General features: G+C 54.2%; 1 protein-coding gene across 1 annotated transcript; it reads right to left on the bottom strand.

The window, feature by feature from the left end:
• Nucleotides 1-12522: 12522 nt before the first annotated feature.
• Nucleotides 12523-13449, bottom strand: LOC135325750 (olfactory receptor 14A16-like). Its single transcript, XM_064503751.1, has one exon. The coding sequence runs from the start codon at nucleotides 13447-13449 to the stop codon at nucleotides 12523-12525; it is 927 nt and encodes a 308-aa protein (XP_064359821.1).
• Nucleotides 13450-14295: the final 846 nt, after the last annotated feature.

Here is a 14295-nt window from a genome sequence, read left to right as displayed (position 1 = left end):
GGATAGAGGGGACACCTATCCGGTCATATATCAGCTGGGCTATTTGGTCTCTATGTGTACATCACAGGGGTTGGGATCTGCAACTTTCACCTCCTCAAGATAGTTCGAGTCAATGTCTCCTGCAATGATGTCTACTCCCCAGAGAGCTAAACTAGTACAGGGCACCATGCAACCATAATACCCTTGAGGTACAGCGATGGCCAGCCCCATACTCACAAGATGATGGCTGTCTGGTTCTAGGGTTATTTCTTTGTGTGGCCATCACAGATCCAACCCTGCACTCTTGGGCCTGGTTCACATGGGGAGGCAGGCTTGGCGGTGCAGTCACTACACTAAGTACACGCGGCTGCTCGATGGAGTCCCCTTTGAAACGAGCATATGGGGTAGAGCCATGCAGTGGGCAGTCACTGAGGCAGGCATTGGCCTGACGAATGTCTTTACTCCAACCTGTGAGGGTACCAGTAGGAGATAATTCACACAGCTGCTCTTTGAGCAGCCCATTCATGTGTTCTGTCAATCCCACCCCTTGTGGATGGTAAGCTGTGATAAATCCAGGTTAGTCCTCGCTCTCCAGCCCAATTTCAAATGCCACTCCCTGTAAAATGAGTGCCCTGATCACTCTGGATTTCCACCAAGGAACCATAAAACTCAGTCAAGTCTTCTAATGCCTTAATGATGTGAGCCTGGGTAGCTGTGGCACAAGAGTGGGTGTACAATAGACCAGAGTAGGAATCTACAGTGGTCAGGACATATCTGTGCCACTGGGTCTCCAGGAGGGATCCCATATGATCAATTTGCCACACCTTCCCAGGCTTTTGTCCTCTGCAAATATACAGCTTTTCGGTCTGCAACCGCCATGGAGCTAAGTGGGTACAACAAGGGCAATGCTGTCTTGTCCCTTTTTATGCCATGATGGTGGTGTGAAGACCTCGAACGCTAGTCCATTGGGCGGCCCTGTCTCCACCCAGATGGCCGCTTCTGTGGTGAATCCAATCTGCTAACCCTGGAGCAATAACCACACTAACAGCCACCATAGCATCTACCTTGGCATCTCGGGAATTACGAGTTGCCTGGGTGTCCGCATGTCTTATGGCAATTCAACATTGGGTGCTGGTGATGGCAAAGGGCTTGAGGAGGTGGGGACAGATCCTGTGGGCCAACAACTGTTGCAGAGCTGGTGTCAGCAACAGGACTTTGGTTTTTACGACCATGGGGCCCTCTTTGCTCAGAAGAGATAGGGTCAGCCTGAACAAGCAGGGCAGAAGCATCTTTGCTGACAGCCTGGCAAATCTGGTAAGGAGACAGTTACACTGTGAACGACCAGAGGGAGAAGATAACCAACAGTCAGTAAAGCCACAGCAATAAGCACGCTGGCCAGTGTGTCCAGGGGAGAGCTCTGGGAGCCAGGACACATCCTAGGAACCCACTGCCTCCACCAACAGAAAAGACACAAAATGCAGTCCATCCTTCTCCCTGAGAGAGAAGCCAGAGGAGTCCTCTCTAGACCCAGGTGATCTGAGAGCAGGACTGCAGGTGTTCACCGCCTTGGGTGAGACAGAGAAGCAGGTTTCCTTGTTCTATTAGGAAACTGCTTTGAAGCAGTCCCTCAGGTCATCACCCCTGCTAGAGCAAAGAAAAGCACATTGGTGTCCATTGGCCTGCAGGGCAGGTGAGCCTGTGCTGCCCCACCTCATGTGCTCACCTGGTTGCCCAATTGTGATGTCACAGTTTCTGATGTCACAGTTACTGGTGACCATGGAGGAGACAGTCAGGCTCCGACAGTCTCAGTTGTCTGCCTTCCCCCCCACCTTTCAAGTCAGGCTTGCACTCTGGGGCTTCCCCACCTGTAAGGCGTATTTGGGGAAAACCCCACCTGACCTGAGATTGAACCTGTTACATGGAGATGTCCCCCGATGGAGGGGAAGAGGCCAGCCCTGCATGGCCTCTCTTCTACACCAGACCCCAGCAGATCCTGGAGCATGGCTGTCTGCAGACCCCCATGTGGGGCTCAGCCAGGACTGGGCAGGGGCTGGGCGCTCAGACCTCCCAGACTCTGGAGGAGCATTTAGGAGTCATTTAATAATACCCCAGCAGTTTCCATGTCTGAGGTCTGTGATGCCAGCTCCAGCTGAGCTCTGGCTTTCATCACTCCATCCCTGTGTGCACAGATAGGATCTTGATGCTCCCCCTGGGCAGCCCGTGCCCCTTCCACCCTCTGTGCACTTCTCTCCCCCGGCACCCTGAGCACCGGTGCTGCTGCCAGGGCAGAGGTGGAGGATCCCCCGGAGCAGCTCCTCAGGGAGATGCCCAGGGAAACGCTGTGTCCAGCCCCAGCCCCAGCCCCAGCCCCAGCATGGCAGAGGGGAGCTGCCCTCTCCCAACCCACCCTGGCAGTGCCAGCCCCACCTCAGCCTGCTCCTGAAAGGCTCCAGCGCAGCCCTGGAGGGAGCTGGAGCTGCCTCAGGCCCCAGGTCAGTCTGGCAGCAGGAGCGTTTGACATGGGCACAGCAGCAGCGGTGCCAGGAGCAGGGAAGGGGCAGGGAAATTGAGGCAGAGACCCCTGCCCTCGGCTGCATGGCTGGGGCACTGGATGGGTGATGCCTTTGTGGCTGATCAGGCTCCATGTTCAGGGTGGATGCCCTCTTGAGGGTAGGAGCACTGGGATTTTCGTGGGCTTCAGTGTAGCTGTGACCATGGTGAAGGCAAGTGGGCAGACCCAGGCCCAAGCAACTGCAAAGGCCGGGGGTGGGACGAGCAATGTGGGGCTGGTGAAGGCCCTTCCTCTGCTCCCCGTGTGGAAGAGAGTCCCCAGGCAATGCTGAGCTCCACTTTGGCCGACGGGAGGGGAGCACAGGGAGGGTGGAAGAGGCAGGTGGAGCCTCTCGGAGTGCATGAGGGAGTTTTCCAAAGGCTAGGGCTGAGCAGGAGAGTGGAGCTAGTGCCCACCCAAGCACATCTCTTTCTGTGTGTGTCACTAGCTTTCATTTCTCCTTTCACTAGCTCCAGGAGAGACTTTTGGATCTTTCCCTGAGGCTCTGCCAGCTGAGCTCATTCTGCTCTACCCCAGGTGCTCTCCTCAGCCTGCCAGCTGTGCCAGAGCAGAGGCCAAGGAGCAAGAATTCATGGAATCTCAGAGGAGTTTTGGTGGGAAGGGATCTCTGGAGGTCTCCAGTCCAACCTGCCACACAAAGCAGGGCTGTTTGGAGCCTTTGAGTGTGGCATATGACGACACGGACCTCAGACAGGATGGTGCAAGAGATCTCCTTTACTGAGACAACAATGGCTGGTTATATAGCAACCAACCAAGGCCAGCCCCTCTTCCTGCCACGTATCTCCTTGTGCGTTGTGGCATCTTGTGACAGGCAGGAAGGCACATCCTGATCCCTGGCAGGCAGGCAGGAAGGCACACTGTGACTGCTGGCACGTAGGCAGCAAGGCACATCGTGATTACTGGCAACTCACATGCACACATTCTGGCCACAGATCGTAGTTACCACATCATCACTTTCTGCCTTAGAGGTCCTCTGCTGTCTTACACAGCGTCATCCTATTTTGGTCCCCAGCACTTGAGTCTTGTCTGGCCATCGCTGGACTGTGCCTGACCCCAGTTACCATCCCCAAATCTGCTCTGCTCCTCTTGTCCGGGCACTGTGGGACGGCACCTCTCATCGGTGGGTCCCTGCCCTGCCTGCCTTGCTGGCACCCTCAGCTCCCAACTCCACTTCCCGCACGGAGCAGCCCCGCTCTTGCTGCTCCCGACAACATACTCTCTGTCGCAGGAACCCTGTCAGAAGTGGTGCATAAAGGGTCAAGCTGTGACACAGAAAGACCTGTTGTCATAACTGGGCATCACAAAATCAGACCCCAAGTGACTGTTTTCGCTTCTTCATGCAGCTGAGACTCCGCATGCAATGTTACCTGGGTAGAGGGTCAAAATCTGAAGCTCTCCTTGCACCTTTATAGTGGCTGTCAGGTGAGAGTTGCTGCTACGGACATAGAGTCACCTTTTGTATTTACAGCCTTCCTTGGGATCTCCTTGGATCCCACCTTCCCTTGCCAAGGCTTTCTTGGCTGTAGTCAGAGGCAGGTCCCAGGTAGAGATGAGGAGTCAGGTCAGCAGGACGGGGACAGGGTCAGGTCATCAGCACTGTCACCCGTGAGACAGCCCTGGGAAGGTAATTCAGACACCATTCACCATCTCCACTGGCACTGGTCACTGAGAGATGAGCCCTGAATCCAACCCTCAGTCCCTAACAGATTACTGGGGACTCTGAGCTCATCGCCTGGCTCCCATGGAGTTCACGAGCAGAACACTGGACCCCTTGGTGGTGCATTGCCTTGAGCATATTTTTGACTCCATCTTCTGAAGAAAGGCCAGACTTCAGGCAGATAACAGAGGAGAACCCCTTTTGTTATGGAAATGTTATTCTGGAGGCCACGTCTGGCATAAGGGTGCCCAGGGCCTGGTGCTGCCTGAGCTCACAGAAATGCACACGGAAGCACCAGGTTACAAGAGCACTGAGGCCATATACACACATGAGAGCACAGCAGGACAGTGTGGAAATGAGGAGGAAAGCCCTGAAGAGAGAAAGTCCTGCTGCTGTTGGTGGATGTGTCTCCCAGAAAGCTGCAGCACCCATGCAAAGGCTGCAGCAAGGAAATGCCTGCTGTGGCAGTGGGGGAACAGTCCTGAGGAGCAGGGCATCTGTTCCCACAGGCTTCATCCAGACTCTCCTCCCCTCCACTCATGATATGCTGTTAGTGTTGGAGCACTGGAGAGGGAAGGGACCAGCCCACAGTGACAGCTGGCTGCCACCCTTGCAGGAGAGGGGTGTGGGATCACACCCAGACTGTGGCCAGAGGAGCTGAGCTCTCCTAATGGACATGGGACCCATGGTCTTCTCCCGCCTGTACTCACCTGAGCCTGACTCTGTGCCCCTGAGCTCCCTTGGTGTCAGTGCTGAAAGAGACACTGCAAAGGGAAACTCTCCCCATTGCCCTGGGAGCGTCTGAGGGAGCTTAGGCTAGCACGCTCTAAGGTCCCCCCATCTCTGCTGATGAAGGGGGAACCCTGGCTTCCTGCTTCAACACAGCCTCTGTGTCAAATACAAGAGAGGGATTACTGAGCAGTAAGAGGAACCTAAACATTGCTTTTTCACATGAATATAACACAGAAAGGTAAGAAAGAAATAAATGACTATTATCTATCCTTGAGGTCGACTACCCTGGGAAAGATGAGCAGATGCACATGGGGCAGTTATTGGCACTGACATCATACCCATTGAATCAGTTTCCTCAGTGCCTCCTTGAGCTCCTTGTTCCTCATGCTGTAGATGAGGGGGTTCACTGCTGGAGGCACCACCGAGTACAGAACAGCCACCACCAGATCCAGAGCTGGGGAGGAGAGGGAGGGGGGCTTCAGGTAGGCAAACAGTGCAGTGCTGAGAAACAGGGAGACCACGGCCAGGTGAGGGAGGCACATGGAAAAGGCTTTGTGCCGGCCCTGCTCAGAGGGGATCCTCAGCACAGCAGTGAAGATCTGCACGTAGGACACCACAATGAAGATGAAACACCCAAAGGCTAAACAGGCACTAACCACAAGAAGGCCAAGTTCCCTGAGGTAGGAGTCTGAGCAGGAGAGCTTGAGGATCTGGGGAATCTCACAGAAGAACTGGTCCACTGTGTTGCCTTGGCAGAGTGGTATTGAAAATGTGTTCCCAGTGTGCAGGAGAGCATTGAGAAGACCACTGGCCCAGGCAGCTGCTGCCATTTTGACACAAGCTCTGCTGCCCATGAGTGTCCCGTAGTGCAGGGGTCTGCAGATGGCAACAAAGCGGTCATAGGCCATTAGAGTGAGGAGAGAACACTCAGCAGGAAGACCTGGGCAGCACATCCTGAGTAGGAAATGGCCCTGGTGTCCCACAGGGAATTGGCCATGGATTTGGGGACCGTGACAGAGATGGAGCCAAGGTCGAGGACGAAGAGGTTGAGGAGGAAGAAGTACATGGGGGTGTGGAGGTAGTGGTCGCAGGCTATGGCTGTGAAGATGAGGCTGTTGCCCAGGAGGGCAGCCAGGTAGATGCCCAGGAAGAGCGAGAAGTGCAAGAGCTGCAGCTCCCGCATGTCCAAAAAAGGCCAGGAGGAGGAACTCGTTGAAGGAGCTGCTGTTCAACATTTGTTCCCCCTGGCCGTGGGGGACTGTGGAGGGAGGAAAAGACATTGAGAAGTTAGGAGAGACTTTTAAGGGAAAATAAATAAGTAAAAATTTTCATTTCTTATTAAAAATCCCACATTGCTTCTCTCTTTATTGGGAGGCCCTTTGCCCATTTCGCTTGCTTGAGCTCTGGTTTGTGAGGGCAGAGGGAGTCATGAGGAGCAGGGACCTCTGCCCATAGGTTCCGTAGGAGTCTGTCCTGCTGTACAGCAGGGGGTACACGGGAATGGGGGTGACTAGCTCTGAGATTCACAATTTCTGTCAAATGAAATTCTTTCGTTTTGTGGAAGGGCTTTTCAGCATCTTGTCTCCCAATTCTAAAGGACAAGGGTCGCAGAAGTGAGTTTCAGGGATTTTTTTTAATATTGTTTATTTTCTTTGAGAGGCCCTTGTCTCCCCTGGGGAGTGCTCTTCAAAAGTAGAAATCTTGGCATTTCTACTGTGAGTCCTGAGAGGAAAGCATGCACTGTCACTTGGAGTGGGGACATCTCGACTGTCTAGTAGTCTCCTTCCTACCTGTCCTGTGCTTGCACCTCTTTGAGCTGGAGCATGCTGTTCCCCCCAAAGAAACGAGTCCCTGCTGAGAGCAGAGCAGTCCAGATTCAAAGTGCAGATCTCCAAACTTCTTTGCCTTTCTCCAGGTACCTGAGGGAGGTCTCCACACTCCTCTTCTAGCCAAGGACACACAGGGCTCTTTTCAGATGCCCATTGACAGCCTCCCACCACCATCTCCATGCTCTCAGCATCTGTGCTGCTTCATAGAGATGCTATGAGATCACAGAGATGCTATGAGACAGCAGTGCCTTTCTAGAGCACATCTTACAGCCTGGCAAGACCCAACAGGGAAACAGTCAAGACCGTTAGGATTGAAAATGGGGTCTCCTCAAAGGAGAGTCAGCTCATTTCCCAACTCCACAGACTGCATTTCCTTTATCTGCACAAGTCTGAAGGGGGCTGGGGCAACCTCATTTCCATGCAGACTCCTCTGCTCTAAAACTCGCAGTGCTGGTGTCTGAACTGCAGCTGAAACCCTCAACCCCAGGGAGATCGAGAGAAGAACAGGAGCAGCATGGACAGGAGGTAAAAAAAAAGGAGCGACATCATGATGCTGGTGCCGAAGGAGGCAAGGAGAGAGACAAACAGACAGGCACTCGGGAAAGCCTTCACTTTCCCCAGCTGGACATGCTGCCTTGCAGACAGTGACATTTGCAGAACAGTTGCTCTCAGCCCCTTTGTTGGGCAGCACAAAACAGGCCCATGGCAGGAGAGAGGCCCCTCTCCTCTGCCAGAGGTCTGGCTGCAGAGGAGGCAGCTCATGCCCTGGACGTCACAACTGTCAGGGCAGAGGCTCTGCTGGGTGGGAGAGAAGACATGGGGGAGTGCTCAGAGGAAGGTGTCTGCATCGGAGGGATTGACCATGACTTGCCCAAATCCACCCTCCCATGACGATTGTGTTCACCGTTCCCTCTCATTCCCTGCCCATCTCTGCTGCCTGGCACTGTCCCTGCTGCCTGGAGCTTTCTCGATCCCAACATCTTTTCCCTGTCGGTGCTCACAGACCCCATCCCACCCTCCATGTGTGCAGTTCTGCCCTACAGAAACTACTCAGGACAGGGCACTTGCCAGGGGCATCTCTGCATGCAGGTCCTAAGCAGCAGGTCACATAAACCCAGCTGCTGCTGGTGCTGTCTGTAGGCTGAGGTGGGGTTGAAGGGGTTTGCTGACCTTTCTCACAGACCTACTGATCTCTGAGAGTGAAGGTTAGCGAGTCCCAGTCCCTTGCCAAACCAGCAAACTTTTTCCCTTTTTCTCCCTGCCAAATTAGGAAACTGAAAGCCCTGGAAGCAAAACTCCTTCCCTTTCAAGTAGCCTCTTTTTTCCCACCTTCCCCTGTGGTGCAGGGACACTGCTCTGAATCACAGCCCTGGGCAGATCTTGGTGCATGTCCCAGCTTCACAGCCCTGCACCGTCCCTGGCAGAAGGCAGCAGCATGCCCTGTGCCTGTGACGGTGTGACAGGGAAGCCCTGCTCTAAAGCATCACCTCCCCCATACTGGAGAAGCTGGGATAGCGATCCTTAAAAACTGATCATTCGTGCTGGAATGGGTTTAGAAGAGCCCTGCAGGAGCCTCAGTAGCATTGCCCTGCAGCCAGAGACTTACTGTGTTCAGGGCAGTGAAGATTCCTCCCACAAGCAGCTCTCCTCTGTCCTCCCACTCCACACTGCCTCTCACTTCTCTCTGCCTTCTCTCATCTCATGTCAGCAGCAGCAGGCAGTGCCCGCAGCCCTGCTGCTCTTGGCAGAGGAGCTGCTCCTGCACACAGCTGTGTCTGGGCAGTGCTGCCAGGTTGCCATGAGCTCCCTCCATCCCAGGAGCCTGGCCCCACTCAGGAGCAGGGGCCAGCTGAAGGCATGAATGTCTCTGTCCCTTGTGCTCCCTCCTCCTGGGAAATGTTCCCTGATGTAAAGCAAAATAATCACCTTTGGTCCCTCCCTAAACAATACAGAGAGACCAGCTACAGCACTGTCACTTGTTTCATCAGAGGATGGTTCTCTATGAGAGATGGAAAGTTCCCACCCTGGAAATCCATATTTCCATCTCTTGACTAGGCAGGACACCTAGAAAGGGACAGGAAGGGAGCTCATTTTCCCATGGTTCAGGTGTTGATTCAGATGAGTCAGTCTGGGCATCTCATGCCACTTTAGAGGCCCCTGGGATGCAGTGGCATTCAACTAACTCCTGTGAACTCCACAAAGACACAGGCAGTGGGATTCCCCTTCCCAAAACTGAAGTGAGCACAACAGCGGTGTCTGCCTGGGAGCTCCTTGTCTAAGCTCCCATTACAATCACTGGAGATGGAGGGTGGGAGTCAGTTGCCCTCACACAAACATCTGGTGACAGTTGAAGAGACAGAGGTGGTCCAGGCATGTGCCAGTGTCTGCTTGCTCTGGTGGAGCGACTATGAGACTGTTAAAGAATATTGGACTGGGGCTGTCTAGAGGTAGCCGCTTAGCACTTCTATAAAACTGGCTTAGCATGAGGAGCTAAATTTGCTGCAGCCTTAGGCTGCACTCAGAGAACATGAGGAACTTTCACTTAGTTCAGTAAAAGGGGACCCAGAGCTGGTTCAAGCTGGGAAGAGGAGGGAGTTCCAAGCAGTCTGCATTCCTGTGCCTCACACTCCAAAAGGGAGGATGTCAAGGCTTTGAAATAAGGCCTGTGCAGGGCTTCAGGACCTGGAGGGACAAAGCCTGCTCTCACTGCTGGGGCAGTGTTGATTATTGTGGTCGGGAATTATCTCCTCCAGACCTGGAGAAACGACGATAGGACCCAATAAGGAATGGTCAGACCCCAGACCTGACTATTACTATTGGTCTGAACTACTGTGTGAGGAGTGGAGAACTTAGATTGAAAAGTTATAATTGCCCAGGAGTTTCTCTGTTTGGGTCCCTCTCCAGAGGCACCCAGCTCGAGCTGTCATTTGCTGCTGTACCACTTAGAGTAAATGAGTCTGTGATACTCCGCGTCTGAGACCCTGCTTTGGGAAACCTAGGGTCAGAGGCCATCTTTAACACTGCCCCTCGCCTGCCAGCAGTGCAGCTCATGGGAAAGGCAGAGCCTGTCTCTGTGCCCGGGGTCTTTCCATTCATGGAGTTGCAGAGGAGTTTTGGTGGGATCAGACCCCCGGAGGTCTCCAGTCCAACCTCCCACGCACAGCAGGGCTGCTTAGAGCCCTACGCTCTTGTCTGTGATCTCTGAACTGCACCTGACCCCGGTTACCATCCCCAAACCTGCTCTCCTCCTCTTGTCCAGTCACAGAGGGACGGCACCTCTCGTTGGTGGGTCACTGCCCTGCCTGCCTTGCCGGCACCCTCGGCTCCCAGCTCCCCTTCCCACACGCAGCAGCCCAGCTCTTGCTGCTCCCAGCACTCCAGTGCTCTGTAGCAGGAACCTGTTCACAAGTGGTGCTTAAACACTCAAGCTGTGATACAGAAACACCTACTTTCATAACTACACATTAAAAAGCACACCCCAAGTGGCTGCTCTCACTTTTTCATCTAGTTAAGACTCCATGTGCAGCGTCACCTGGGTAGGGGGTCCAAATCCAAAGCACTCCTTACTCCTTTAAATGGGCTGTCAGGCAAGAGTTGCTGCTGTGCCTGTATGGCCAATGTTTTTACTTACACCCTTCTCTGGGATCTGCTTGGGTCCCAGCTTCCCTTGCCAAGGCTTTCCTGACCATAGTCAGACACAGGTCTGAGGCAGAGATGGGGAGTCGGGTCAGCAGGATGGGCACAGGGTCAGGTCAGGACCCAAGAGGTGCAGGGCCAGGCACAGACATGTCCACAGCACAGCTCAGGCACAGCCCAAGGACAAGGGAAACAGCTCCCTGGCATGGGGGAGGAGGCCCCGCAATGAACTTGGTCACTCTCTGCCTCCCCTGCTCTTGTGCCCAGCAGATCCCCCTCCCTGGCTGCCTGCAGCCCCTCCATGCCCACCCCACTGCCCAGCACAGTGAGAGCCCTGGCCCTGCAGCCCCTCCAGCAGCTCCTGCTGCTCCAGGGACAGAGCAGCCTGTCCCAAGCTGGTGCACAGAGAAACCTGTTTCTCCTTCTCATGTTCTCTAGATGCTGCCCTGCTTTTCTCCTGGGACATCCCTGCTCCCCAGAGAGCCTTGCCCCAGGCAGATGTGTCTGTGCTGGCCTGGCTGTTCCTGCACCCCTGCCCTGTGCTCCCTGCAAGGCCACGGGCTGGCGGTGCTGCTCTGCAGGGCGAGTGGGCTGTGGGGGCACGGGGTGACTCCTGACTCTGCACTAGCCATGCTGGTCAGGGCAGGAAGCAGACTCAGCCAGACAGGGCTCAAAACCACTGACACTGCTGGCAGGTGTCTGTGCTCAGAGTGACCCCAGGTGTTTGCAATGGCAGGAGATGTATTTGGGTGGGCACTAGCTCCAGCCTGTGGTGTTTCACTGAGGGTGCAGGAATCACTCTCCAGGGCCCCTTCCCTGGGACTCCTGCGTCCCCACTGCCTCTCTTGCAATTGCAGAGCCCTCGTATCCCCCTGCATACCAGGTTTCAGTGCTCTACCTGCTGGTTACTCCACCATGGACCATCCCTCATTTGGTGAGGCTCCACTCACTGCCCTCCCCCAGGTACACGCTGACCCTGGAGATCCCCTGAGCTCTCCTGGGGCTTCAGATTCCCCTCCAGAAGGATGGGCATCTCTCATCAGCACTGTCACCTGTGAGATAGCCCCAGGCAGGCAATTCAGAGACCATTCTCCATCTCCACTGGTCACTGGTCATTGAGAAATGAGCCACGAATCCAGTCCTCAGTCCCTAAGAAATCACAGTGGGACTCTGAGCTCATCCTCTGCAGCCCACGGAGAACACAGGCAGAACAGCAGGCCCGTCTGTGGTTCAATCCCTTGGGTGTATTTTTAACTCCATCTTCTGAAGAGAAGCCAGACTTGAGGCACGTGTCTGAGGAGATCCCCTTCTATTATAAAGGCACCCATTACCTGGTGTGCCTGTACTCACAGGAATGCACGTGGCAACAAAACCCTACTGCCACGAGGTTAGGAGAACTCTTGGACCATATACACCCACTAGAGTACAGCAGGGCAGTGTGGAAATGAGAACCACTCTGAAAAAGAAAGTCCTGCTGCTGTTGGTGGACATGTCGCCAGGAAAGCTGCAGCCCTCACACAAAGGCTGCAGCAAGGAAATGCCTGCTTTGGCAGTGGGAGGATGGTCCTAAGGAGCAGAGCGCCTGTCCCCACAGGCTGCACTGAGATCTTCCTCCCCTCCACTCCCACTCCTCTGTGAGCACTGGAGCACTGTAGAGGAAAGGGACAAGCCCACGGGGACAGCCAGCTGCCACCCTTGCTGAAGAGGGTTGTGAGATCACAGCCTGGCTGTGGCTACGGAAACAGAGCTTGCCTAATGGTCATGGGACCCGTGGTGTCGCCCCGTCTTTACTTGTCTGAGCCTCTGTGTGTCCCCCTGAGCTCCCTTGGTGTCAGCGCTGAAAGACACACTGCGAACAGAAATGCTTCTCCTTGCACTGAGGGCATGCGAGGGAGCTCAGACTAGCAGGCTCTGAGGTTCCCCCACCTCTGCTGATGAAGGGGGAAGCCTGGCTTCCTGCTCCAACACGGTCTCTGGGTCAGATTCAAACGAGAGACTCCTGAGGACAAGGAGCATGAATCAGAACATTTTTTTCCTTTGCAAGAATGTAACAGAAAAAAAGTAAGAAAGAAAGAAATGAACAACAGATATCCCTGATGTCAAATACCCTGGGACAGTTATTGCTGCTGGCGTTGAACCAGTTTCCTCAGTGCATCCTTGAGCTCCTTGTTCCTCAAGCTGTAGATGAGGGGGTTCACTGCTGGAGGCACCATTGAGTACACAAGAGAAACCACCAGGTCCAGAATTGGGGAGGAGAGGGAGGGGGGCTTAAGGTAGGCAAACATTGCAGTGCTGAGAAACAGGGAGACCACGGCCAGGTGTGGGAGGCACATGGAAAAGGCTTTGTGCCGGCCCTGCTCAGAGGGGATCCTCAGCACAGCAGTGAAGATCTGCACGTAGGACAGCACAATGAAAATGAAACACCCAAAGACTAAAAAGACACTAACCACAATAAGTCCAACTTCCCTGAGGTAGGAGTCTGAGCAGGAGAGCCTGAGGATCTGGGGAACTTCACAGAAGAACTGCTCCACAACATTGCCTTTGCAGAGTGGTATTGAAAATGTGCTCCCAGTGTGCAGGAGAGCATAGAGAAAACCACTGGCCCAGGCAGCTGCTGCCATTTTGACACAAGCTCTGCTGTCCATGAGGGTCCCGTAGTGCAGTGGTCTGCAGATGGCAACATAGCGGTCATAGGCCATGACAGTGAGAAGAGAGCACTCTGCTGACAATGAAAAGAGAAGCAGAAAGACCTGGGTAACACATCCTGAGTAGGAAATGGCCCTGGTGTCCCTCAGGGAATTGGCCATGGATTTGGGGACAGTGGTGGAGATGGAGGCAAGGTCAAGGAGGGAGAGGTTGAGGAGGAAGAAGTACATGGGGGTGTGGAGGTGGTGGTCACAGGCTACAGCTGTGATGATGAGGCCGTTGCCCAGGAGGGCAGCCAGGTAGATGCCCAGGAAGAGCGAGAAGTGCAAGAGCTGCAGCTCCCGTGTGTCTGCAAATGCCAGGAGGAGGAACTCATTGAGGGAGCTGCTGTTGGACATTTGCTCTCTTGGGACACAGGAGGACTGTCTAAGGAGGAAGAAGAGATGTTGACAAGTTAGGACAGACTTCTGTGAACAAAATTTTCTCATAAACCCCTGTAAACACATGCATTTCATTTCTCCCCATCTCAGTAGGACCGTCATTGAGCTCCATGGCTTGAGCTCTGGTTTGTGCTAGCTGAGTTTGCTGTGAGTACATAGAGATCCTCAGCATTGCAGCTGCACTCAGAGTGAACAGCTGTGACTGCTGGGAGGCAAAAGGAATCACTCTGGCTTTAGTGCAGAGGCAGGAGAGCTGGCCTGTCCATCTGCCTTGTTCACTGCTGCCCTGTGCTTACACCTCGGAGGTAGAGGACAATTGCATTCATGTTACCCAGAATGAAATGACACTGCTGAGAGCAGAGGAATCCAGTTTCAAAGCGCAGGTCAACAAACGCAGCACCTTTTCTCAGAGTATTTGAGGGAGGTCTCAGCCCTCCCCTTCTAGCCAGTACCACGTTGGGCTCAGTCCAGCTGCCCACATCCAGCTGCCCAGAAGCACTTCCATGGCCTTAGTATCTAGGTGGCTTCTTCATGGGGTTCCTAGATGATACACAGGTGCAATGGGAGAGCTGTGCCCTTCTGGAGGGCAGCTTGCAGCCCAGCTGGACACCCCAGAGAAAGTGTCGAATGTCCTAAATACGAGGTGTCCTGAAAAGACAGTTGGCTCATTCCCTGCCCCCCCCCCACCCCCAATGCCTGTCTCAGAGCCCAATAGGTTAGAGGAGGACTTGGGTTATCTCTAGGTCAAGGACATGTCTGCTTGGCAGGACCAGCAGGGTCAGTATCTGAACTACATTGGAAACC

Source organism: Dromaius novaehollandiae, unplaced genomic scaffold (assembly GCF_036370855.1).
Source record: "Dromaius novaehollandiae isolate bDroNov1 unplaced genomic scaffold, bDroNov1.hap1 HAP1_SCAFFOLD_56, whole genome shotgun sequence".
Lineage (NCBI taxonomy): Eukaryota > Metazoa > Chordata > Aves > Casuariiformes > Dromaiidae > Dromaius > Dromaius novaehollandiae.
The sequence above is the reverse complement of the archived record's forward strand: the minus strand, read 5'-3'. Positions and strand labels throughout refer to the sequence as shown.

Coding starts and splice junctions, on each gene's coding strand:
- LOC135325750 (XM_064503751.1), bottom strand. CDS start 13,449: ATGTCCAACAGCAGCTCCCTCAATGAGTTCCTCCTCCTGGCATTTGCA.